The sequence below is a fragment of the Oryctolagus cuniculus genome, chromosome 7 (assembly GCF_051225735.1).
Source record: "Oryctolagus cuniculus isolate XC-2025 breed Fujian yellow rabbit chromosome 7, ASM5122573v1, whole genome shotgun sequence".
Classification (NCBI taxonomy): Eukaryota; Metazoa; Chordata; class Mammalia; order Lagomorpha; family Leporidae; genus Oryctolagus; species Oryctolagus cuniculus.
The window spans coordinates 78186863-78214637 of record NC_142873.1 but is presented as its reverse complement, the minus strand read 5'-3'; the positions used below and the strand labels follow the sequence as shown (position 1 = coordinate 78214637).

The 27775-nt window shown below is 41.5% G+C and overlaps 2 protein-coding genes across 16 annotated transcripts in view; one reads left to right on the top strand and one right to left on the bottom strand.

Annotated features, from left to right (window-relative positions):
* Positions 1-1933: 1933 nt before the first annotated feature.
* TMED5 (transmembrane p24 trafficking protein 5) lies at positions 1934-26808 on the bottom strand. 4 transcript variants are annotated; one of them, XR_016210905.1, is made up of 6 exons: positions 26324-26788; positions 13867-13964; positions 11922-12046; positions 8367-8557; positions 5114-5297; positions 1934-4602 (listed from the first exon to the last, which is right to left on the bottom strand). XR_016210905.1 is itself a non-coding variant. In XM_002715856.6 (4 exons), exons 1-4 carry the CDS (start codon positions 26510-26512, stop codon positions 4384-4386), a joined length of 690 nt encoding a protein of 229 aa, XP_002715902.1. In that variant the 5' UTR covers positions 26513-26808; the 3' UTR covers positions 1934-4383. The 4 variants fall into 4 exon arrangements, 1 of the variants encoding a protein (XP_002715902.1); XR_016210904.1 differs by lacking the exon at positions 8367-8557 and having other exon boundaries at positions 26324-26808; XR_016210903.1 differs by lacking the exon at positions 11922-12046.
* CCDC18 (coiled-coil domain containing 18) overlaps positions 24610-27775 on the top strand; it is a 139320-nt gene continuing 136154 nt past the window's right edge. For 4 of the 12 annotated variants that reach the window (XM_070078028.2, XM_008264868.5, XM_070078030.2 and 1 more), the window contains exon 1: positions 26929-27127. The gene's annotated coding sequence lies outside the window, so the exon portion shown is untranslated. Of the gene's footprint in view, positions 26262-26918; positions 27325-27775 lie in introns of those variants that run through there. The other 8 variants (XM_070078029.2, XM_051857478.3, XM_008264871.5 and 5 more) reach the window with 7 other exon arrangements.

Below are 27775 nucleotides of genomic sequence, written 5' to 3'. Positions count from 1 at the left end.
CTCTGGTCTCCACCTTCTACAAATGGCATTACTAGTGCTTGTAGAATTAACACCAAGGGAGGAAGGGTTTAGTTTGACTTCCAGTGTGATAATGGATATGGAAATAATCCTTGTTAGCAGCATTTGATCATTACTGACACTAAAACATCCAGGATTAGGGAGTAGTACCTTCTGTTAAGGGAGTTCATGTTAGTGTTGGAAAACTGATTGCCATTTTTCATATTTCTGCTTCCTGTTTCCTCCTATTCTAACCATAAAACTCACAAATCTAAGCCTGTGAAAACATCAACCGGGGCTGGCACTGTGGTGTAACAGGTAAAGCTGCTGCCTGCAGTGCCGGCATCCCATATGGATGTCAGTTTGAGTCCTGGCTATTCCACTTCTGATCCAGTTCTCTGCTATGGCCTGGAAAAACAGTGAAAGAAATCTCAAGTCCTTGGGCCCCTGCAGCTGCGTGGGAGACCCCCAGAAGAAACTCCTATCTCCTGGCTTTGGATCAATGCAGCTCCGGTCATTGTGGCCAACTGAGGAGTGAACCAGTGGAAGTAAGACCTCTCTTTCTGCCTCTCCTTCTCTGTGTGTAACTCTTTCAAAATAAATACATCTTTTTTAAAAAATATCAACCAATACTCAAGTCTAAAACATCATTTTCATGTTTAAAGTCACATAATATGATGTTGATTCAGTCAGTGAAGATCTCCAGGTTTTCCCCCATCCTGAATTTTCTTGTGTTTTTCTTTGAGATGCAAAGACCCAGTGTCCATTTGATATGCCCTCACTTATTTAACATCTTCCTAGGTCTGGATTATTTAATCTGCTCTTCCCCCTAGGCACCTGAAAATAACAGGAGTGCACAAGCAGAAAGATACTTAAGGACTTTTTTTAACTTCCTAGCTAAGAGTGGCTTGTTGAGTTGGCATTAAGGAAATGACCAACAATACATCAACCTACACCAAATATTGTACTTTCTAACATGCTATGTTACTTAAAAGTGGCATAGTGGGCAAAGCCTCCGCCTGTGGCACCAGCATCCCATATGGGTGCTGGTTTGAGTCCCAGCTGCCACTCTTCCAATCCAGCGCTCTGCTTGGATCCCTGCTCCCTCATTAGGGACCTGGAGGAAGCTCTTGGCTCCTGCTTCAGATGTGCCCAGCTGTTGAAGGAGTGAACCACTTGGTGGAAGATTCTCTCTCCCCTCTAACTCTGAAATAAAATCTTGAAAAATAAATTTTTTTTTACAAATAAAATAGGTTCAAAGGAGTTTGGAGTTTCCAGGATCACCTGCTTAGTAAATTGGTCCAGGTATAACTGATTAAATTCCATCAAGTTGCTTAAAAAAGAAGATTCCTGAGCCAATATTTCAGAGAGTCAATTTCTAGGGGCAGGAGCATGGCACAATGGTTAGCAGGCCATGTGGGATGCCTACTTCCTCCTGAGCGCCTGGTTCAGTTCCATCTCTGCTTCCCATTCCAGCATTCCTGGTAATGCACATGCTAGGAGCACTTGGTTCGCTGCCACCCATGTGGGACACTCAAGATTAAGTTCCAGGTGCCTGGCTTTGCCTGGTTTAGCCCTGGCTGTTGCATTTGCACCAAGAAATGGAAGTTTCTGTCTCTGCCTTTTAATAAAAACAAAAAGTTTCAGGGGTGGGGATAGGGAACACGCTCCTTAGGTGTTTATTTACATTTCCAAACTCAGAACTGATGATCACTGTCTGCATATATTTTAAACACCTTTTAGGTACAATGCATGTTTAGGCCACATATGAATAAGTATATACATCAAGAGAACTCCAGTACAAAGTAGAATGATAACATGGTAAGAGATGCAAAGAGCTGTGGGTTTTCAAAGTGGGAGAGGAAAGCACATTGAAAATCGGAGACCAGGGGCTGATGGCTTTAAGTAGTAATAGCATTTATAATAATTGGTAGATTAGATTTTTGATAGTAATTTTATTACATATACTCAGTTCAATATGAGTCCACATTGCTTATTTAAAATGGCCATCTGTTCAAAGATAAAGCAATTTGAGCAACACTGATTACATTCCAAATGAAAAAATTACATGCTAAGTTCATTTCCCTTACTATTTCATACAATATTCAGGTTTTAGTCAATTTTAAGACATGTTCAAGGATAAATATATTTAGAATTATATTTCAATTTGTAATTTATTTCAGTGTTACTGTCAAACACTCATTTATCTTCAACGTCTTCACATTTACATGATAAAACAGTACATCTTTAATGACCCAACTGCAAATCAAAGCTAATGGTAAGCCTTAAAAGATTTCAGCATTTTTAGTTTATAAAATTAAAAGCCAAAGACAAAATCAGCTGTTTAATGAGAAATGGATCATTCAATTTTAGCATAATTTTAATTCAGAAAGTTTTTAAAAACGACATGAAGCAGAAAAAGACTGTTCTTTGTTTACAAATTTTTAATTTTTGTTAAAAGTAACATGCTTAAATATCCCACTTTGTGTTTATAAAAATAAAATTGACAATATTCCTAAATTTGTTTTCCAAATAGTCATTTTTTAAAATAGGGTAAGAAATTATTGAATCACAGGCTTCAAATCAGTGGCAGAAATTCCATGTAGGAGATGATGCAACAAATTCAGTATTACGTAAGGAATCAGAATATAGTTAACAGCCATATAAAGAGGTAGAATTCTTGATCACAGTTTTATAGAAAAGATGCAGTTTATTTCTGTACTCTGCTTCATTACTTAGGGTACTCTAAGTTTGCTTCTTGTGAATTTCACAGAAGAGGAAAACGGAAGGCTCTTCACAGTCACGTTACTGGCTCTTGTTCTGTTATGGGGTTTTCACTATTAGACACTTGAAACATATTTGTAGCCAATTAAGGTAACTGATCAAAAATGTAGTTTACCTCATTCTAAAAAGGTCTCTGAGTAGGGAAATCTAAGCTCTTCTGCCAAGGGCCTAAGAAGGCGGGAAACTTACTTCTTCACCACTCAGTGTAAACTGCAAATGAAATCAATCTTGCACTCTCCGGTTAACTTTATTGCTAATCAAGAATTCCGGCAGCAGTACAGATGGATTCTACACACCAATTTTGGGTTGATTGTTTCTAATTCACAATATGTTTGTTATAAGCAATATTAAAAATGATATACCTTAACAATTATTTTATTCATAATGAAATTAAATTGAGTAAGACTCCAGACTGCAGTAAACTAGTACGGCAGAGACTTAGTGTAGACGGGTTACTCACATACTGGGTGCTTGTAACCTGGGACTATTACTTCAATGTCAATAAAAGAAAGTAAAAAATAAAGGCCACTTTGTGAAATTCATAATAAAAATTATAATACATATATACACTCAGTGCTAAATCTTTCAGTAGGGTTTACATTTCATTAAAAAGTACCTGAATACATTCAAACATTCAAAACAGAGTAACTGTAGAAACCAAAACCCATAGCCAGATAGTTTCTTCCACTTAATGGAAGAAATTAATCTCCTATGATTCATATTAGGATTGAGAATGAGATGGATTCTAGATTTTTGAAAAATAGTTCTATTTAAGTTGATTTTATTGGCAACCAGGTATGCTCAAGTTTACCTACATTTCTTCTATTCTGATAATTTCTTCAAAGAGAAGACTTGTCCTGATTTTAATGAAGAAAGTGACTACATTTTAAAGAAATATCAAAATGTCAGCTTTGGGGAATGTAGGCTAAATAGACTTTTTACCAATATTTCACATTGAAATATATGAGTGGTTAGAAAAATATCAAAAATGCTGTTTTTATTTATAGGATTCATGTGTAAACAGAAAAAAACTAATATTTTATCAATAATTGGGTAATTCTCAGATGATTTAAACAATATAATCAAAAGTTCTATAATTATGTGAAAGAGTGATAGAGATCTTCCATTTGCTAATTCATTCACCAAATGCCTGCGATAGCTGAAGCTTAAACTAGGAGCCAGGTCCTCAATCTGGGTCTCCCACTTAGGTGGATGCAGGTGTCCAAGGAGGTATCTTTAACTGCCACACCAAAGCCTGCCCCAAGAGAACTTTTTAAAAGCAGATTGTCTGGGGTTGCATTTAGGCCCAATATTATTTAAATGACCTTAGCAAATTTTTTTCAAACTTAGGAAAATGCAGTTAGTACTATGGCTTCATTCAATTAATTCTATATTTGACAAAATACTCTCATTATACTTAAGTACAAGTGGATGGATAAGATTACTTACACAGAAAATGAAGATTTCCCTTTCACATTAAAATTATACTTGTTTCACACTGAATGACAATGCTTGAAAGCATTTTGGAAGACAATGGTCTTGACTGTAACAGTTTATTGCATTTTTCCATCCTTTTTTTTTTCCAAACTCTTGCTTGGAGTTTTAAGTTCTACTTTTCCTCTTATCATCAAATAAGCTCTTCAGCATATAAACTTGAATGGCTGACACCACCACCATCACCACCAAATTAACCATAGACCAGAAATTGACTCTATCAAAGTTGCTTTCTTGTATGTTTCGATCACGAGCTTCAAATGCTCTCAGCAGAGTTTGGATATGGCCACTTTTGCTTAGTCTGGACTTGATGCTGTTAATTGATTCCTGGAGATAAAACAGATCAGGTTTTAAAAAGCCCAACTGATGATAACCTTAAGGTATTTACCAATTATATCATCTAGCGTGTTTATAATATTGTCTTTGAATGTTAGTCTGGCCAATTTAGATTTAACAAAACATATGGTATTTTTATCTCACAAAATATCAGTGAAATCAGAAAATATTTCACTTTAGATGTGCACAGTATATAATCAAAAGTATATTTATAATATAAAATATTTCAGCATCATATTGATAAAATAACTTACCAAGATGGATTCTTGGTTATACAACTTCTGAAAAAAACTATTTTTGTAAGAAGGTCTGGTGAGATAAGTAATTTGAACATACATAAACAAAGTTAAAGTGAGATCTGAAATGATGTCACAGCATTTATGGCAGAAATAAGAAAGTAGTAGAAACAGATTTTCCTGGCTAATGCAGATAAAATGCTTATCACATAGCAAGGCTGCTGAATATTAATACTTTTTATTTTTATATTAAAAACTATACTAACCAGGATATCTTCCAGTTTCATGTCTAGCATATCTGTGCCGGTAATATATTTCTTCCAATCTTCTTGTTCTTGTGCCTGCTCTCCCATATTATCAAGGATTAATTCAAAGAAAATCACCTTCTCAGAAATAGTGCTAAATGTATTGTCAAAGCAGAACATGTAGTCGCCATCTTCAGTCTCTACACTGCATAAAAAAAGTACACATCTTCAGTTTTTTCTATTTCTATTTGCAAATCAAAGGAAAAACAACTAAAGATAAAAAAGAAACAACATGGTTTATAATAATTGGATAGCTTACCAATAGATTCCTTAGTATTAGTACTGAAAGATAGTTTATAATTCCTTAGGAAAGAAATACATTCAAGTGTTCGAGACTTTGATGTGCTTGACACTTACTCCGTACACTACAGTAAATGATCCTGATCTAATTTTTGGAAAAGCACAGGACTTAGAACCTAGATGCATGATAATATTGATGTAAAATGTATAATGTAGTATAATATATTTGTGTAATACACAGAATTTTATTTATATGTAAATAGAACTAACAACTAACCCCTCAATTCAGATTAATCTGTAAATTGAGCTTTGTTTTGTTTTCAAAAGTAGTGGTGGACTGTCCTAAGTACAGACACTACTGATAAAAGTACATCTTTGTCACTTTTCAAGAGTTAAAGATGTAGTCTGTAGCCAATCATCAGAGTCTCATTCTCACCTTGACAAAATAAATGCTATTCACACTGAAGCTGAACTTATGATTGGTCTCATTCCCTTCACATTCAAGACAATTAGAGTAGGCAGATTTATTGTAGCAAAATGGTTTTCTTTGGGTGTGGAGAGAAACTTCATAGCAAAATATCCTGTGTGCAAATAGACATTTACTGGGGCTGGCTCCAAACAAAAGAAAATCCTTTTCCTCAAATGAACGGAAAAATCGTTCTTATTTAGTTATTTTATGAAAAACTATTAATAACACTTTAAGAAAACGGTCAGGGCCAGTGTTGTGGTGGTTCGTGTCCTGGCTGTTCCACTTATGATCCAGCTCCCTGCTAAATGGCCTGAGAAAAGCAGTGGAAGATGAGCAAAGTGTTTGGGCCCCTGCCACCCTCGGATGAGACTGGATGAAGCTCCTGGCTCCAGCATGGCCCAGCACTGGCCACTGCAGCTAGCTGGGGAATGAACCAGCAGATGCACAGTCTGTCACTCTCAATTTCAAAATAAATACATAAATATTTAAAACAAAAAACTAGTCAAAAACCAACTCAAACACTGATACAGCCATTGAGTTTATAAAATTATCCTGTAAGAACTACTTATTCATATGACAGATACTTAGGTGGTCTTTCGGTCAGTTATAGAGCAATTATAAATTAGACCATTTATAAAAATTCAGATACCCAAGGTATACATTAAAGGAATCAATTTTGTCACAGAGAAAAGTCAGTTTTCTTTATTGTTATTTCTCATAAATATTCTTGTTATGTCTAGCAAAGTTTCCAATTTACCTAGACGAACTGATTTCTAAACTTTTTTGGTTGCGTTTTAATCTGCTTACCACCCAATTTCTTTTAACAGATATACTGCCTTTTTTTTTTTTTTTGAAGATTTTATTTATTTGAAAGGCAGAGTTACAGAGAGATAGAAAGCAAGAGAGAGAAAAACAGCGGAAGAGCGAGAGATCTTATATCCGTTGGTTCACTCTCCAGATGGCAGGAACATTTAGGGCTATGGCAGGCCAAAGCCAGAAGCTTCTTCTAGGTTTCCCACCTGAGTGCAGGGGCCCAAGTGCTTGGGCCATCTTCTGCTGCTTTCCCAAGCAACATTAGCAGGGAGCTGGACGAGAAATGGAGCAGACTCTAATGGGTGCTCATATGGGATGCCAACATCACAGGCAGTGGCTTTTCCTGCTCCGTGCACCCTTACCACCCAATTCTAATTCAATTTCCTAGGGGTGATTTCAGCTGAATTGAGGGAATCTAAGCAGTGGTTGGTTTGGAGACAGAGCTGCTCTAGGTTAATATTACTTATCCCTTCTGGTTCAATATTAGGTTCTGTTATAGCCTCAAATATCTTGAATTTCATCATCTTCATTACAGTGGACATTACCTTGAACTACTTCTTGTCTTAGAAGGTCCTGTCTATACTTCTGTTTGGTTGGCATGCAGCAGTAAACAACCATCCTTGATGTAGGAAGAACTCAAGCTGTACTTTTCACATCAAGATCTCCAGTGAGGGGCTGGCACAGTGGTTCAGCAGGTTAAGACCTTCGCCTGCAGCGCCAGCAACCCATATGGGCACTGTTTTGAGTCCTGGCTGCTCCACTTCCGATCCAGTTCACTGCTAATGTGCCTGGGAGAGCAGTGGAGGATGGCCCAAGTGCTTGGGCCCTGCACCTGCATGGGAGACCAGGAGGAAACACCTGGCTCCTGGTTTCGGACTGGCGCAGTGCGCCGGCCGTAGTGGCCATTTGAGGGGTGAACCAACGGAAGGAAGACCTTTCTCTCTGTCACTCTCTAACTCTGCCTGGCCAAACAAACAAACAAAAAAACAAAAAAAATTCGTGTTTTAGTTTTTATTATGACTATTCATAGAATAGCTGGTATAAATGATTTTGAAGTTTACTTAATGTGCAATATCATTTAAGTTTCCAAGAGACTTGCATTATTATTATTATTTTTTTTTTTTGACAGGCAGAGTGGACAGTGAGAAAGAGAGAGAGAAAGAGAAAGGTCTTCCTTTTGCCGTTGGTTCACCCTCCAATGGCCGCCACGGCCGGTGTGCTGCGGCCAGCGCACCGTGCTGATCCGATGGCAGGAGCCAGGTACTTATCCTGGTCTCCCATGCGGGTGCAGGGCCCAAGCACTTGGCCATCCTCCACTGTACTCCCTGGCCACAGCAGAGAGCTGGCCTGGAAGAGGGGCAACCGGGACAGAATCCAGCGCCCCGACCGGGACTAGAACCTGGTGTGCCGGCACCACAAGGTGGAGGATTAGCCTAGTGAGCCGCGGCGCCGGCCAGAGACTTGCATTATTTTGTATAGCCTCCTGTATACAACATGTGGTTCTCTTTTATACTAATCTTCATCTTTTTATTTATCCTATTTCTAAACTGTTTTTGTTTAAGCACAAAGAGAGAACTCATGAATGTGAATGGATTTTAATATATATACTACAAATAGTAATGTCCAATTCTTGCAAATCCCCTCATAATTTACATGATTTTTTTAACTTATTTTATTACTCTTGGTCCTTACCATCACATTTGGAATCATGGATCTTTTCAATGTAAGAAAAAGGAAGTTCAAACAGGGTTAAGGTGCTTGCCCAAGATCACGTAGTCTATTATGGCATGGATGCAGCTTGGTTTTCTAATATTCTAATGGACTTTTCTAGTTTTGCTTGGAACTTGTCTGTACTCTTTGTAGTCTTCTCAATTATGATAAACCTTTGGAAGGAGATTGAGCAAATACTGGTAAACACAGTGGGGAACCATTTTAAAAGAAAAAAGGCCAAATGAAATGACATAAATTTCAGGTAGCAGGACCCAGATATGGGGCATTTCCTAAGGAAAATTTTCTATTTTATTCTGATTAATGTATTTACTATTACAGTAACTGTATAAGCTGATGACATGACTATTTTGAAGGACAAAGATTCAATTAGACTATACATTCCCAAAGGAGGTGAAAAATTCTAGTTATTACTATGATAGTTTATGACCCTCCAAATCTCAATCTTACATAACAAAGAATCAGTTCTCCAGAATTCATTTTCTCTGAATGGGTTTTCCTGGGTATCTCACAGCAGCATGAGTTCAGGGAAGGTACACAAAATGCATGCAAGAACAATGCTACAAAACAATGGTGAATAGACTGCTGTGATTGGAGGACTTCTGATTTATCAACTGTTTGATCCTGAAACCATTAGCTTCCTTGTGGATGTTTATGTTTGGTTCTCAACGTTGTGAGAATTTTTAAAAAACTACCTTATATTTTATCATTTAATTCTATAAGTTATTCAATCCATTATCAGTTATTTCAAGGGCTGAAAATTTTTCAATAATATTTGAGTGACTATTAGTTGAAATTAAATATCAGTTAAAAGTTAATTTCACCAGAAATAAGTACTACATATATGAGCAAATAAATTACATTAGAAATTACTCAGAAAATATAGCTTTAAAAAAATTAAAATTTAATGTTAATAGCTTTTGAATTTTTAAGTTTTAACTTCATTTTCACCTTAATTTAACTCTAATTTATTTAGAAATTCTTAACCCTGCATTGAATAAAAAGAGCAAGTGTGAACTTAAGTCTTATCTGTAAAGCACAGATGGACAAAGAATACATAAATGGATATGTAGTAAATCTAGTATTAGTAGTAAAGTTTCATGGGAGGATGACTAGGAGAAAAATGTCTACAAAGGCTCCCAGGGGGCAGGTAGAAAGTATACATGGGGGCCGGTGTTGTGGTGTAGCAGGTAAAGCCGCTGCTTGTAGTGCAGGCATCCCATTTGGGCACTGGTTCGAGTCCTGGCTGCTCCACTTCCCATCCAGCTCTCTGCTATGGCCTGGGAAAGCAGCAGAAGATGGCCCAAGTCCTTGGGCCCCTGCACCCTTGTGGGAGACCCGGAAGAAGCTCCTGGTTCCTGTCTTTGGAGCAGTGCAGCTCCTGCCATTGTGGCCAATTGGGGAGTGAACTAGCAGATGGAAGACCTCTCTCTCTCTGCCTCTCCTTCTCTCTCTGTGTAATTCTGACTTTCAAATAAATAATTCTTTTTTTAAAGATTTTGTTTATTTATTTGAGAGGTAGAGTTTACAGACAGACACAGACAGAGAGAAAGGTCTTCCTTCCGTTGGTTCACTCCCCAAATGGCTGCAATGCCCAGAGCTGCACCGATCCAAAGACAGGAGTCAGGAGCCTCTTCCCGGTCTCCCACGTGGGTGCAGGGGCCCAAGAACTTGGGTCATCCTCCACTGCCTTCCCAGGCCATAGCAGAGAGCCAGATTGGAAGAGGAGCAGCCGGGCCTAGAACCAGTACTCAAATGGGATGCCGGCGCCGCAGGCAGAGGATTAACCTACTGTACCATGGCGCTGGCCCCCAAATAAATAAATCTTAAAAAAAAAAAAAAAAAAAAAAAAAAAAAAAAAAAAAAAAGAAAGTATAAATGAAAAAGAATTGAGAGACAAGCATTTCCACATGTTTAATAAACAAGGATGTCTTAATATAGTCATTTCTATATTCATGCCTTTCCAGATCTCTGTTGACTGATTTTAGTGGAAAGAAATCTTATTAGTACAAATGACATATTATCCAAATTAAAAATACAAAATTTTCCTTTCAAATAAAACAAGTTATCATGAACAGTCTATGATGTATAAATTCTGGTGGGAGTCAGGGTAACATTAATTCAGTTGTCTAGAAAAATGTATTTATATAACTCCTCATTCTAGGTAGTGCTGGATAAATAAGTTTTTGGAGATGGTTTCACTAACCCTGACTACTAGAGGGACAATATTCCTAAAAGATTTATTTTAAAAAAAAAAGATGAGGGACCAGTGTTGAGGTGCAGTGGGTTAAGCTACCGTCTGCAATGCCAACATCCCATATGGGTGCCAGTTTGAGTTTCGGCTGCTCCACATCCAATCCAGCTTCCTGCTAATGTGTCTGGGGAGGCATCAGAAGATGGTCCAAGTGCTTGGGCCCCTACACCCATGTGGGAGTCCAGAACAGAGTTCCAGGCTCCTGGCTTCGGTCCAGACAAGCCCTGGCAGTTGCAGCCATTTGGGGATGAACCAGTGGATGGAAGATCTCTTTCTCTAACTTTGCTTTCACATAAATAAGTCTTACAAAAGAAAAATAACAAAAAAAGTGTCATAAAGATAAAAATCTGTTTTACTTTGATTTTAAGAAAGTAATTTGTAGATGTGGTATAGTGAGTAAGAGTGAACTGTGGAAGTGGATATTCAGCCTGACAATTCAGACACTTGTGTACCACACTGGATTGATGGATTCGGTTTCAGGCTCCAAGTCTTGGGAATGCAAATCCTGGAAGGAAACAGTGATGGCTCAAGAAATTGGACTCTTGACACCCATGTGGGAGACCTGGACTGTGTTCCTGGTTCCTACTTCTGACCCTATTCCAGTCCCAGCCATTGCAGGCATTAGGAGAGTGAACCAGCAGATGGGAACTTTCTACTTGTCTTTCTCTCAAATTAAAAAAAAAAGAAAAGAAAGATTGCAAGGTTTAGAAACTAGCTTTGCTGATCATTAGCTGTGTAAACTTCATCAACTTACTTAACTGTTCTATGCCTCTGTTTCCTCATCAGTAATATAATATTATGTACTTCATAAGAGTGTGATCAAGAAAAAAAATAAATGAAAAGTGCTTAGAATTCTCGCATGGCATATCAACAGAACTCAATAAATATGAACTATCATAAACTCAATTCCTTTCTCCCAATGACTTAATGAAGTAATTCTATGTGAAATAGCAATAAAATAGCTTTATTCCCTTATTTTAAAGGATAGCAGATAAACTACATTTTTAGTTCTTAGTCACATACCTATCAGAGAAAACATAGCTAATTCCAAGTATTTCAATCTAAGCTCACTTTATAAATGTTTCTGTGCTCTGCATAGGTAAAGCAGCACTTAAGAAAGCATTTTAAGTGAATAGCCTAAAAAATTATGGTTGAGACTTATTTTCCCCTCATTCTTTCATGAATATAGTATTTACTGAGTATCAGTAACATGCCAGGCACTTTGGTTAACAAAGACCGACAATATAATAGTAACTAGTACTTACAACAATGTTATGTGCCAGGGATGTTCTAAGCATCATAGGACAGAAAGTAAGAGTTTTGGTTCATCCTGTGTCCACCAGGCATGTATATCCCTGAAGACTTATTTAACTTCTCTGAGCCTCCTTGTCTGTAAAATGGGAATTGGGAATCAAAGAATCTATCGCTCAGTGGTTGGAAATACTGATTTAGAAGCATATATCATGCCAACCCTCATTTATAGCAAATATTAGATATTCTGTATTAGCTCTTCTCCTTCTAGTAAATTCATAGCTTACTTTTAAGAGTAATAATACTGAGTAAACAAAGTGCTATAGTAAAATAATAGAATGGACAAGGGAAATATTATCAGTGAGGTATGGAAAGAGGAAAGTGAATTATTAAGAATACATGGCCTTCTCTTCAACCCTGAACTCAGTCAAAACAAGTGTTTTCTTTCTATATGATTTCCTATGGTCAGATATTTTCTTTCAGGTTGTCTAATTATCTAAAAAGATAATTTTCTGATTAAAAATTTTTTTTTAGACACACAAGTATATTGTACTGTTGTTAAAGAACAAAAACTATGAGGGCAAGCATTGGGCCTAGTGGTTGAGACTGTGGTTAAGATAACATATTAAGTGCCTACGTTTAATTCCTGATTCCAGCTTCCAACCAAGGAAGACGCTAGGAGGCAGCAGGTGATGGCTCAAGTAGTTGGGTCCCTGCCACACATGTTGGAGACCTAGATTAAGTTCCTGGTTCTTGACTCCAACCCTGGCACAACCTGGTCGTTGCCAGCATTTGGGAAGCAAGCCAGCAGATGGGAGCTTGCTCTCTCTCTTTATATATATATTTTCCTGCCCTCCCTCTACCTCGTGAATAAATAAATAAAAGTTTAAAAGTGAAGTAAACTATGGACAAAAATGATACAAATAACAGTTCAAGAAACATATCTGGAACAGTAACTTTTAGTTAATATGGAAAGCCTGAGCTAGCCAGAAAGGCAATAGATAGAATACAAGCATAGCATATAAGGCCACTGCTTGCTACGTGGGTATACCATATGGGTGCCAGTTCCAGATCAGGCTGCTCCCCTTCTGATCCAGCTCCCTGCTAATGTTCTTGGGAAAGCAGCAGAGAATGGCCAAAGTGCTTGGGCCCCTGGACCAAAGTGGGAGAACTGAAATAAGCTCCTGCCTTTGGTCTGGACCAGCCCTGGCTGTTGCAGCCACTTAGGGAGTGAACCAGTATGGATGGAAGCTGTCTCTCTTCTTTTTTTTTTTAAAGATCTATTTATTTATTTGAAAGTCAGAGTTACACAGAGAGGGAAGGAGAGGTAGAGAGAGAGAGAGAGGCTTCCATCCGCTGGTCCACTCCCCAGTTGGCTGCAGTGGCTGGAGCTGCGCAGCTCTGAAGCCAGGAACTTCCTCTGGGTCTCCGACTCAGGTGCAGGGGCCCAAGGACTTGGGCCATCTTCTGCTGCTTTCACAGGCCATAGCAGAGAGCCGGATCGGAAGTGGAGCAGCCAGGACTAGAACTGGTGCCCAAATGGGATGCTGGCAGAGTATTAACCTACTGCGCCATGGCTCCGGCCCCAAGCCACCCCCCAGCCCCGTCTCTTCCTCTTTCTGTATAACTCTGACTTCCAAAAAAATAAAGCTTAAAAAAAAAAAAAAAAAAAAAAAGAGAGAGAGAGAGAGAGAGAGAGAGAGAATATAATACCAAGAAGATAATAATCTACACATATTTAACCAAAGCAACAAAACAGTTTAGTCAAGATCAAAACAAAATGATTAAGCAAAAAGGTTAATGGAAGATATGTAATTTATAAGATGACCCATCATCAAGGACTATTTATATGAAATTATCAATACTGATATTTACTATCAAATTGCTAAATTTTCCTACCCTGCGGACAGCTTACTGGTATTATTTAGCCAAAGAAATCAACTAAAAGAGATTACTTACGTGTGAACGCCATCTGATTTTCTTTGTTCAAAAACTAAGGTTTTGCCTTCTGGAGAGGCAAGATGAAAATCAATATCTAACCCTGCTCCATCTAAAACCTGTAGAAAAGCACATAAGAGAAAACTATATTATAAATTCAGAAAATAAAAAATTATGCAAAGTAGATCTTATGATGCAAAGATTTTTTTCCTTAAATCTAGAGGGGGTAAGAAAGCCAACAGAGTCATGCATGTTAGGGCTAGAAAGGAACTGAAAGATCATCTCATTTAACTCCTTTCACTTTTGGAACTTACCCCTTCCTTACCCATTCCTTTCACTGCCACTTAAATTTAGGCTTTATGGATATTACACTTGATCTTAATCAAAAGGCTGAGAAGTGGTACCTTATAGATATTACCAACAACTTCCAAAAACAGTGTCTTCATTAAGAAGCCCTATATAATGGACAGAAACTCAGAAGCTCAAACTTAGGTGATTTAGAACATTTTATATAACTTTTTGCGTTTATTTCCTCTTCAATAAAAGAGGAAATAAGCAGCTATCTACTTCTTAGCCTAGACCTTCAGGCTCCCATGATCTGACTCCAATTGGCTTCAATAAATTCTTCTACCCTCCCTAGTATGAACTGTGTACTCCATTCAGGTTGGCTCATCTGCTGGCCAGCAAACAAAATCTGTTCCATTATAATGCCAAAATGATGATGATCATAGTAGCTAATGATTATAGCTTGTGCCATATTGTTTTAACTGCTTTATATAGATTAATCTATTCCTTATAACAATTCTAAAAGGTAGGTCCTCTTATTTTAGTTTAAAAAAAAAACAAAAATTGAGGCACAGAGGAGTCATTTTTCTAAGATGACATAGCAAATAAGTAGCACGGCTGAAATTTAAAAACAATACTCAAGAATAAAGCAGGAAGACTGACACTACCCAAATCCAAGATTTAATATAAAGTTATGTAGTCAAGACAGCAAAACAAAACAAACGCCCTCTACCCCCACCCCCCCGCCAAATCCAAAAGCAGAACAGAGAGCCTAGAAGTAGACCACAAAAATATAGTCAACTGATCTTTGACAAAGAAGCAAAGGCAACAGAATGAAGACAATCTTTTCAACAAATGGTGCTGGGAAAATTGGACAAACACATACAAAAAAGTCAATCTAGGGGCCATCATTGTGGCAGGGCAAGTAAAGCTGCCATCTGCAGAGCCAGCAACCCATATGGGCACCAGTTTGAGTCCTGGCTGACCCACTTTCAATGCAGCTCTCTGCTAATGTGCCTGGGAAAGCAGCAGAAGATGGCCCAAATGCTTTGGCCCCTGCACCCAGGTGGGAGACCCAGAAGCTCCTGGGTTCAGTCTGTTATAGCCCTGATTGTTGCAGTCATCTGCGGAGTAAACCAGCCAATGGAAGATATCTTTCTCTCTTGTAACTCTGCCTTTCAAATAAATAAATATTAAAAAAAAAAAGTTAATCCAGACACAAATCTTACACTTTTCACAAAAATTAATTCAAATATAAAATGCAAAACCATAAAACTTCTAAGATAACACAAGAGAAAAGCTATGTCATACTAAATTTTAAATAGATTACCAAAAGCACTATCTGTGAAAATTGGTAAGTTGAGTTGCATTAAAATTAAGATCTTGGCCAGCGCCGCGGCTCACTAGGCTAATCCTCCGCCTAGCGGCGCCGGCACACCGGGTTCTAGTCCCGGTCGGGGCGCCGGATTCTGTCCCGGTTGCCCCACTTCCAGGCCAACCCTCTGCTGTGGCCAGGGAGTGCAGTGGAGGATGGCCCAGGTGCTTGGGCCCTGCACCCCATGGGAGACCAGGAAAAGCACCTGGCTCCTGGCTCCTGCCATCGGATCAGCGCGGTGCGCCGGCCGCAGCGCGCCGGCCGCGGCGGCCATTGGAGGGTGAACCAACGGCAAAGGAAGACCTTTCTCTCTGTCTCTCTCTCTCTCACTGTCCACTCTGCCTGTCAAAAAAAAAAAAAAAAAAAAAATTAAGATCTTGTTCTCTGCAAAAGATGTTGTTAATTGAATGAAAAGGTGAACCACAGAATGGGAAGAAAATATTTGCAAAATATATTATCTGATAAAGGACTTAACATCCAAAATATGTAGAGAACTCTTAATCAATAAAACAAGAAAGTTCATATAAACATAATTTTATCATATAATCAGTAATCCCAGGTATTTATCCAATTGCACTAAAAATTTACATTCACAAAAAATATTACCTTAAATACTTATGGTGTTGTTATTCATATTCAGGAAAAACTAGAAACAACCAAGATACTTTTCAACAGGTGAGTGGATGAATAAAAGTTTATCTACACAATGGAATATTATTCAACAATAAAAAGAAATGAGCTATCAAGCCACATAAAGATTATTAAAGACTCTTAAATACATACTGTGAAGCAAAAGAAGAAAATCTGAAAAGACTCTATACTGTGTAATTCCAAATACATGATATTCTGGAAAAGGCTAAACTATGGATACAATAATAAAGTTCAGCAGTTGCCAAGGGTTCAGTGTTCAGGGGACCGGAGTAAATAGGGAGGGCACAGGGGATTTTTAGTGATGTGTAACTGTTTTGTGTGACTCTAACAGTGGATATATATTATGCATTTGTCAAAACACATAGAACTATACCTCACAGAGTGAACTTTAATGCAACTATGAACTTTAAACTTGCAACAAAGGCATCACAAAATATGAGATTTAAATAACCAAGGAAACTGTATGAAACTGTGGGGGTTTATGTGTACAAGTATTCTATAAAACTACTGTAGGGGCCAGCGATGTGGCATGGTGAGTAAAGCTGCCACCTACAGTGCTGGCATCCCATATGGACACCAGTGCGAGTCCTGGCTGCTGCACTTCTGACCCAGCTCCCTGCTAAGGTGCCTGGGAAAGCAGCAGAAGATGGCTCAAGTGCTTGGGCCCCTGCACCCAAGAGAGAGATCAGGAAGAAGCTCCTGGCTTCAGATCGGCACAATTCTGGGCGTTGGAGACTTTGGGGAGTAAACCAGCAGATGGAAGACCCACCCCCCCGCCACTCTGCAACTCCACCTTTCAAATAAACAAATCATAAAAAAACCCCAAAAAACAAAAAAACCAAATAAAGTCTTGCAGGACAGGCATTTGGTCTAGGGGTTAAAAGGCCCAAGTCCCATATTAGAGTGATTAGATTTGATAATTGGTTCTCACTCTGAATTTCAAGTTTCTGCCAATGCAGAACCTGGGAAGGAGCTGATGATGGCTCAAGTAACTAGATTCCTGCTACCCTTGTGGAAGACTTGGATTGAGTTCTCGGTTTCCAGCTTTGGTCTTGTTCAGTGCTGGGCATTGCAAGCATTTGAGGAGACCAGTGGATGAGAGTTCTCTCTCCCTGTCTTTTGATTAATAATAATAAATAATAATTTAAAAAGGTATAGAATTTCCTCAAGAAACTAAAAATAAAAACTAAAAATAGGAACTGAAATCAATATGTGGAATGCATATCTATACTCCTATGTACATTGCAGCACTATTCACAATTCAAGATATTGAAACAACCTAAGTGCCTACCAATGGATGAATGGATAAAGAAAATGTTATATACACAGAAACACACAATGGAATACTGTTCAGCTTTATAAAAGGAAGAAATCCTGTCGTTTGTGACAACATAGATGGATATGGAGGACATTAAGTGAAGTAGGTCAAGCATAGAGACAAATACTTCATGATCTCACTTCTCTGTGGAATCTAACAAAATGAACTCTTAGAAGTAGAGACTAGAACTATGGTTATTAGGTGGGGAAGGAGAAAATAGAAAGTTATTGATCAAAGGGCACAAAGTTTCAGATGCCAGGGAAGAATAGGTTTTAGATCTATTCCACAGCAGGAAGACTATAGTCAATAACAATGTATTATATATTTCAAAAATATGAATAAACTCCAAATGTGTCACCTTAAAACAGCAAGATAAACTTCAGCTTAATTCAATCATGCCATATTGTATGCATTATATCAAAACACCACATTTTACCCTATGAATGTACATAATTACTATTTACATAATTATTATCAAAACCAATAAATCTTTTTAAGCAAGATTAAAAAGATTTACTGTTTAAAAAGATTAAAGTAGGGGGCCAGTGCCATGGCGCACTAAGTAAATCGTCCACCTGCGGCGCTGGCATCCTATATGGGCACCGGATTCTAGTCCTGGTTGCTCCTCTTCCAGTCCAGCTCTCTGCTGTGGCCCAGGGAAGCAGTGGAGGATGGCCCAAGTGGTTTGGTCCCTGCACCTGCATGGGAGACCAGGAAGAGGCACCTAGCTCCTGGCTTCGGATCAGCGTAGCTCCGGCCGTTGCGGCCATTTGGGGGGTGAACCATCAGATGGAAGACCTTTCTCTCTGTCTCTCTCACTGTCTGTAACTCTACCTGTCAAATAAATAAATAAATAAAAATCTTAAAAAAAAAAATGATTTAAGTAGAAGATAGAGCTGAAGAAATTATCTACAATGAAGAAAAGTGAGACAAAGAAATCCTGAAAGATTAGGAACTATGACAGACTTAAAAACAAAACCTAACATATACCTGATACACATTCTGGAGGGAAGTAATCATCAGATGGGGAAAGGTAATAATTGAAAACATAATAGCTGAGAATTCTCCTTACCTACTGAAACATTTGATTAAGATTTTAAAATTTAGATAAAAGAAGCATTAAAAGATCCAAATATAATAAATTTTAGAATTCTATATTAGACAAACTTGTGAAACTGCATAAGTAGCAAAAAAAAAAAAAAAAAAAAGATGAGCTGCAAATATACAATAAACTGACAGGAAACTTCAACAGTTATAATGAAAGTCTAGTTGTAATGCATTGGGGAAAACAACCTGTCAATTAAGAATTTTTTTTTTTTAAGATTTATTTATTTACTTGAAAGTCAGAGCTACACAGAGAGAGAAGGAGAGGCAGAGAGAGAAAGGGCCTCCATCTGCTGGTTCACTCCCCAGATGGCTGCAATGGCCGGAGCTGTGCTGATCCAAAGCCAGGAGCCAGGAGCTTCTTCCTGGTCTCCCATGCAGGTGCAGGGGCCCAAGTACTTGGACCATCTTTGACTGCTTTCCCAGGCCATAGCAGAGAGCTGGTCAATTAAGAATTCTTCAAGCAACTTAATTCTTTATTTTTTATTTTTATTATTATTATTATTTTTTTTTTTGACAGAGTGGACAGTGAGAGAGAGAGACAGAGAGAAAGGTCTTCCTTTTGCCGTTGGTTCACCCTCCAATGGCCGCCACGGCCGGAGCGCTGCGGCCAGCGCACCGCGCTGATCCGATGGCAGGAGCCAGGAGCCAGGTGCTTTTCCTGGTCTCCCATGGGGTGCAGGGCCCAAGCACCTGGGCCATCCTCCACTGTACTCCCTGGCCACAGCAGAGGGCTGGCCTGGAAGAGGGGCAACCAGGACAGCATCCGGCGCCCCGTCCGGGACTAGAACCCGGTGTGCCGGCGCCGCTAGGCGGAGGATTAGCCTAGTGAGCCGCGGCGCCGGCCCAACTTAATTCTTTAAAATTGTCATCATGTTATATGTACATATATACAATAGCAGACAGGACCAATATTTTGCTGCTAAAATTTTCTTTTTTAGACATAAATATGATCAAGTTAACATGCTTAAAATTCTTTGATGTCGTCTTCTGCTGTCTATGAGAGACTGACTTCCTTAACAAAAACCTATGGGTCGGTGCTGCAGCACAGTGGGGCAAGCCACCCTTTCAACAATGGTATTCCCTATCAAGAGTTCAGCTTTGAGTCCTTACTCTTCTGCTTCTGATTCAGGTCACTGCTAATGCAGCTGGGAAGGCAGCAGAAGATAGCCCAAGTACGTGGGTTCCTGACACTCATGCGATAGACTAGAATGGAGATTTTTTTTTTTTTTTTTTTGACAGGCAGAGTTAGAGAGAGAGACAGAGAGAAAGGTCTTCCTTCCCTTGGTTCACTCCCCAAATAGCTGCTGATCTGAAGTCAGGAGCGAGGTGCCTTTTCCTGGTCTCCCATGAGGGTGCAGGGGCCCACGCATCTGGGCCACAGCAGAGAGATGGACTGGAAGAGGAGCAACCGGGACTAGAACCCGACGCCCATATGGGATGCTGGCGCCGCAGCTGGAGGATTAACCAAGTGAGCCATGGCGCCAGCCCCGTAAATGGAGTTCTTGGCTCCTGGCTTCAGCCTGGCCTAGATCTGGATGTTGAGGCCATAAGGAGAATGAACCTGTGCATAAAAATCTTAATCTCAATCTCCCTCTGCGTTTCAAATAAATCAATCTTACACAAAACAAAACATGAACCTAAAAGGCTCTCTATGGTCTAGCTGCAACTAATATGTTTAGTAGTCTTTTCAACTCTGTGGGGAGCAGCTCGGACTAGACTGTTACTGGAATTAAGACTTATTCTATGCACCTGCTCTCCCACAATATGGCGCTGGGAGAGAAGAAAACAGCTTCTACACAGCTGCCTCCAGTTCAACCAATAAACTGTAGGACTTGCTCCTGATTGGAGGAGAGCAGCGTACTCGGCGTGTGGGCAGCCGAGTTGGGATTGGCAGAGGAGGACTATAAAGGAGGAGAGAGACGGCATGCACCAGGAACATCTAAGGGGAACATCTAAGGGGAACACCTAAGGGGAACACCTGTGCAGCCCCCGAGAGAGCCGGCCGGCGGTGTGCCGCTCCCCTGCGGAAGTGGGGAATGTGGCAGGGGGAACCGCCCTTCCACGGAGGTGGAAGGGACAGTAGCCAACCCGGGAAGAACCAGCAGCAAACCCGGGGAGGGCCGAACAGACGAAAGAACAGCGCAGGGTCCTGTGTCGTTCCTCCATGAAGAGGGGGAGCGACAAACTCCTCAAAGGTATCTTGTCTTCTTAGCTCCTCCGCATGTGCTGTCATTTTTTTTATTATTATTATTATTTTTGACAGGCAGCGTGGATAGTGAGAGAGAGAGACAGAGAGAAAGGTCTTCCTTTACCGTTGGTTCACCCTCCAATGGCCACTGCGGCCGACGTGCTGCAGCCAGCGCACCGCACTGATCCAAAGCCAGGAGCCAGGTGCTTTTCCTGGTCTCCCATGGGGTGCAGGGCCCAAGCACCTGGGCCATCCTCCACTGCCTGGCCACAGCAGAGAGCTGGCCTGGAAGAGGGGCAACCGGGACAGAATCCGGCGCCCCGACTGGGACTAGAACCCGGTGTGCCAGGGCTGCAAGGCGGAGGATTAGCCTATTGAGCCGCGGCGCCGGCCACATGCTGTCATTTTTATCCATTATGCTGTTCAACTCGCACTCTGTGCTTAGTGAAAGCTTAATTATTTTAAAGTTTATTGCTCCACTTCTGAGCTATCTTCTCTCAATTTCCAGATAAAACCAAGTCCTTCTACCGAACACATTCAGTCTTATGCACTTGACTTCACAGCACCCATTCAAGCTATAATTTTACATTTATTTATATATTATTTGGCTAATGTCTGTACCCATATGTAATTAATGAATATATGGACAAAATTTCACTCACTATTGTATTCCAAGCATACCCAGGATAGTGCTGACACACGTTAAGGCTCAATAATTACTCATATTTTTAAATGAATGATCCTGGCCGGCGTCGCGGCTCAATAGGCTAATCCTCCACCTAGCGGCGCCGGCACACCGGGTTCTAGTCCTGGTCAGGGCACTGGATCCTGTCCTGGTTGCCCCTCTTCCAGGCCAGCTCTCTGCTGTGGCCAGGGAGTGCAGTGGAGGATGGCCCAAGTGCTTGGGCCCTGCACCCCATGGGAGACCAGGAGAAGCACCTGGCTCCTGCCATTGGATCAGCGCAGTGCGCCGGCCACAGTGTGCCGGCCACGGCGGCCATTGGAGGGTGAACCAATGGCAAAGGAAGACCTTTCTCTCTCTCTCTCTCTCTCTCTCACTGTCCACTGCCTGTTAAAAAGGAAAAAAAAAAAAAAAGAAAGAAAAAATGAATGATCCTGTTTTATTCATAAGGTAAGCATTTTGGCATTTAGATTTTTCAAGAACTTGTATTAATATAGTGTGGGACTGGTCAATTACCCTGATAAGAGTTCTAAAACCTGGCCGGCGCCGCGGCTCACTAGGCTAATCCTCCGCCTAGCGGCGCCGGCACACCGGGTTCTAGTCCCGGTCGGGGCGCCAGATTCTGTCCCGGTTGTGCCTCTTCCAGGCCAGCCCTCTGCTGTGGCCAGGGAGTGCAGTGGAGGATGGCCCAGGTGCTTGGGCCCTGCACCCCATGGGAGACCAGGAAAAGCACCTGGCTCCTGGCTCCTGCCATCGGATCAGCGCGGTGCGCTGGCCGCAGCGCTCCAGCCGTGGCGGCCATTGGAGGGTGAACCAACGGCAAAAGGAAGACCTTTCTCTCTGTCTCTCTCTCTCACTGTCCACTCTGCCTGTCAAAAAAAAAAAAAAAAGATTCTATTTTTGTCCAGTCATATTTCTACATGGCTGTCCATGTTTCATCAAATCTAGAAACTTCAGTCTTTCGGTATTCAATCTGAAGTCTCCTGACTCCCAGGTCATACAAACTTATGATAAATATGCCTCTTATTTTTTTTCCTATTGGTCTGCCTACAGTTAGTTAATTTCAGCAAACCTTAAGAGGGGGGGAAGGGAAGTTCACCTCAAATGAACTTTTAAGACAAAAATCAGTAACTTGTAGTTACTGAGCAATTAATCTTGGAGTTGGAAAATGTGAAAAAGGGGCTGAAGATGATCTTCACATTATAAACTCCTCCGGCATTTCAGATTGCAAACATTAAACATATGAAACACAGCCCCCAGCTCTTAATGCCTTTCAAGAAGATACTACATACTATTAAACCCCAGTCTCTTGAGTTTCTCAGTTTTCCTCTCTTAGTTTAGTTTCTTTACAAATCAACCTCATACTAAAATTTACTTACTAAATTGAGGAAGTGGTAGTACAGCCAGCCCCACTGGGTCCCTTATCACAGGACTCATGAGGTCATTTATTTCCTCTACAGATAGCACCTTGATGGTCCCAGTCCCCTACGGAGAATGCTTTGAAGGAATAGTCCCTTTAAAGGTAACTAAGATGAAAAGTATCAAGCTCAACTAAGTCAGCTTTATAGCTCTAAAGTGTAAACTTATAGTATTAATTGAATATTTACTATACGTCAACCATGGTTCCTGAGCATTTACCAGTACTAACTCATTTTTTTTAAATGAACTCTGAGGTGTTTGCTATTACCTCTACTTTACAAGTGAGAAGTAACTTTTTCCAAGATCATACAAGTTCTAAGTGGCCTCGTCAGATTTGAACCGAGGTTAAAATTAAGAGCTCTTAAAAAAAAAGTCAGTACTTGAAAACTAGTTTCCTCTCTAGGCCAGCGTTGCGGCTCACTAGGCTAATCCTCTGCCTGCAGCGCCGGCACACCGGGTTCTAGTCCCGGTTGGGGCGCCGGATTCTGTCCCTGTTGCTCCTCTTCCAGTCCAGCTCTCTGCTGTGGCCCAGGAAGGCAATGGAGGATGGCCCAAGTGCTTGGGCTCTGCACCCGCATGGGAGACCAGGAAAGGCACCTGGCTCCTGGCTTCAGATCAGCATGGTGTGCAGGCCGCAGAGGCCATTGGAGGGTGAACTAACAGTAAAGGAAGACCTTTCTCTCTGTCTCTCTCTCTCTCTCTCTCACTGTCCACTCTGCCTGTCAAAAAAAAAACCAACTAGTTTCCTCTCTAATATTTGGGTCAATACTGAGTTTATTTGGCAAATAAAAATTGCTTACTTACCTAAACTAGCTCCATATTTGTTTTCATTGCCTTTAAATTAGCTCCCCTTAATTCCAGCTTCCACCTTAAGATATGCTAAAATCTTTAATGGCCTGGTACAAAATAAGGGAGCAGCTACTTAGCTGGTATAAGGCTATGACTCAGGATCCAGGTCTCAGCCTCCAGGCCTCTCTAATCCCCCACCTGTGGACTTTACAGACTTAAAATCTGATTTAAAAAAAAAGAAAAGAAAAGAAAGAAAAGAGAGAAGAGAAAAAGAAAAGAAAAGAAAAGAAAGAAAAGAAGAGAAAAAGAAAAGAAAAGAAAAGAAAGAAAAGAAGAGAAAAAGAACAGAACAGAACAGAACAGAACCTTCGGAGGCCAACCTGTGGAAGAACAAGATAAGCCATACTTCTCACTCTCTGATCCAGTTACTGATAATACACCTGGGCCTGGGAAAGCAGCAGCAAATGGCCCAAGTGCTTCGGTCTCTGTCACCTGTGTGGGAGACCACAATGGAGGTTCCTGGCTCCCAGTTTCAGCCTGGTCGAACCCTCGCTGTTGTAGCCATTTGGGGGTGGGGTGGGATGGGGTGTGAACCAGTAGATGGCAGATGGATCTCTTTCACTCTGCCACTCTTTTAAATAAACAAATCTTGTAAAAAAAATGATGCCACATCTACAATGTCTCTGTAAAAAAACAAAAACAGTACTTGTAGTGTTCATTATATAATGGCCATCACCACTCACGCTATGCATTTTCAGATCTGTGTCTACTCACATTGTTCTCTTTTCTTTTATGAATATACGTATTGGGCTGGTGTTATAGCATAGCTGGTAAAGCTGTCTCCTGCAGTGTCGGTATCCCATTTGGGCGACAGTGCAAGTCCCAGCTGCTCCACTTCAGATCCAGCTCCTTGTTTATAGCCTGGGAAAGCAGGGGAAGATGGCCTAAGTCCTTGGGCCCCTGCACCCATGTGAGAGACCTAGAAGAAGCTCCTGGTTCCTAGGTTAGGATTGGCCCAGCTTCGGCCACTGCAGCCATTTGGGGAGTGAACCAGCAGATGGAAAATTACTCTCTGTCTAGGCCCCTCTCTCCCTCTGTAACTTTGTCTTTCAAATAAATGAATCTTTAAAAAAAAAAAGAAAATGTGTATTATGAAAAAAACCATGTATGGATTTCAAAATTTTCTCATATCAAAGTAAACTTAAGGGGCGGGAAAATTTTCTCATATCAAAGTAAACTTAAGGGGCTGGAGCTGTGGCTCAGCGGGTTAATGCCCTGGCCTGAAGCGCCGGCATCCCATATAGGCGCTGGTTCTAGTCCTAGCTGCTCTGCTTCCGATCCAGCTCTCTGCTATGGCCTGGGATAGTAGTAGAAGATGGCCCAAGTCCTTGGGCCTCTTCACCCGCGTGGGAGACCTGGAAGAAGCTCCTGGCTCCTGGCTTTGGATCGGCGCAGTTCCGGCTGTTGTGGCCAACTGGGGAGTGAACCAGCGGATGGAAGACCTCTCTCTCTGTCTCTCTCTCCTCTCTCTGTGTAACTCTGACTCTCAAGTAAAAAATAAAAAAATAAAAAAAACAAAGTAAACTTAATCTCATTTTTCCATGAAATTTTGAAGTACTATCATACTATCTATTCAAGGTTTAACTTTTTAACTCTACTGTAAATCAAGAAATACTGAGTTCTAGATTATGTTTAAATGTGTGACTTTAGATAATCTACTCTCTATGCTTACTTTATGCATCCATACATAATTTAATTTCAAAGTCCCTTCCGATAAAAATTTTTTAAACCTTTTATTTTGTTCTGTGAGAGAATTTGGAGTTGAAAAAAAATCTCTACATGAGCTTACAAAAAATTAACATTTGATAATAAATTAAGTAACCTATAAAAAAATTTGAAAGCTGAAACACACCAATACATCTTTTTCCCAGTGTTACCAGGCACTGATGTCTTCTAAGAATTACCGCATACCAGAATGACTACAGAAATTAAGTTAATTCTTAACAAAAGAAGTATTATGCAGATGCTAAAAAGCAAACAATGACACGGTGAAGTGCTTACAACACTCGATGAAGAAAAAGGTTATAAAGTTTTAACATACGATTTGATCTCATTTGAGTAGAAAGTAATGGATAAACAAGTGGGATGGATATGTGCCATTAAGTACAGCAACTGCCCTTTCAACATATTTCAAAACCGAGTTTACTGTTAATCACAGGGTCACAATTCAAAAATCCTTAACTGAAGCCAAAAGTGAAGACTGATACTGTGGGAATTGAGCGAAAGTGGTGGGGATGGCTCAAACAAGTGTCATCACCGCACCCAATGACGAAGGAGAACGTGTGTCGTGCACCGGCTAGAAAAGCGACGGACGATTACGAAACCAAGAGAAACGGCACGGACACCATCCGTTCTGGCCTCCTTCCGAACGGAGGAAAGGGTAGAGGGCGGGCAGTGGTCAATTCCAGATCTCGCCTAATGTGCGGGTCCCGGGCCCCGGGCGAGAGCCTCACCCGCCTCGCGCGCCTGCGCACAGCGGACCGCTTCCCGGGCGGCCCTCGGCTCTTCCCCACCCCGGCTGTCCGCAGAAGTTTCTAAGCGGGTGAGAGACAAGAACGCGGTGCAGCTGGACTCAAAGAAAGCTGGTTCACCCTCCGCATTTACCTGGTACTCGATCTCCAGCGAGGCCTTCAGGGGCATGGGCTGGTAGAAACACTCCTTCTGGCCGGCCGGAAGGGTAAAGGTGAAGTCACTGTCTAAGGAGGGAGTGAAGCCTGCCGCCCCCGGCAGCAGCACTTGCGGCAGAGCGGCCAGGAGGAGCACGGGGACGGGCAGCCAAGTCTTCTCGTCCATGCCTGCCGGGGGACCCTGGGTTGGACTAGGGTAGGATATTGGCGCCTCGGCTCAGCTTTTCCTCCCTGGATTCCTCCTCGAGGTTCGCAGAGAAACCCGGAGTGGCGGCCGCGTCGGCGGCAAACGCTCCCCGGGAGAGCGAAGCGCGCTCCTCAAAAGGGTCGGACTAGGGGCGGGGCCAGCCCGTTCCGCATCTTCCTGTCTCAGCCCCCTCACGCCAGGCGTGGACGCCAAACGCCTCACATCCCGACGGCCACGGGTTCCCAAGCTTCCCCCACACCAATGGGCGTCGTGGCAATTGTGGGAAACGTAGTCCCCTGTGAGCTCAGCGAGCGGGCTCGACATCGCTGGCCGACCACAATCCCCAGCAGGCACCGCGCCTCCGGCGTCCCTGCACGCACAGCCTGCGCGGGGGCGGGGCCACGCCCGGGGCGGTGCGTCCCAACCGCTCCCGCGACGGTTCGAACTCCGCGCCGCTGCGGGCCGCTGGTTCCGCGGCTTGTGTCTGAGGCTTCCACACCGGGGCCCCGGAGCGGGTCCGAGGCTTCCGAGCGCAGACTGGGACGCGGCGTGCGCAGTTGTTGCGTGGGTCTCTTCCCAGCTACGGCTCGCGTGGTGAGCGGCTGAGCCTTGGCGGGTGGAAGCGGTGTGTCTTGGGGAGTTTTGTTCCTTCCCCTAACTTGGACGCGCGCGCTTCTTCTCAGTCTCCCTTGCTGAGGATGTTGCCCAGCAGGGTTACGTTTTACTTGAGGAAAAATATCAAAGAGGCAGATGTCAGATTTCCCTCCGCTTCGGTTCCAGGTGGATGTAGGGTCAGTCTGAGTCGAATTGAACGTTCTTGGGGCAGGGGAGTGCTATATAAGTCTACGGCCGTTTTCCCAACTGGAGAATGTTGACTGCAGTCCATCCTGTCACATACAGGGGCAAAGAATACTTGTCCTTTGTGTGGTGGGTGTGCGTGCGCACACCTACCTGCAGTCGCAGTCGCGTTGTTAATGAGGGCCAAAAGATGACGTCAGCACCCGTGGGGGGGGGATGACGTTAAGACAACGGACGTAGGCTTTTTTTGGCTAACAAAATTGAAATGAGCAACCTTTATCTGGATAATAAGTCATCCACTATGAAAATATCTGAATGTCAAATTTCATATATGTTCATTGCTATCTTAGAAAACTTTAAAAAATTTTAGGCGAATACTTAGAAGATGTTAACTATAAAACCTGACAAGCATATAATACTGAAAGGCATTTTAGAACTTATCCA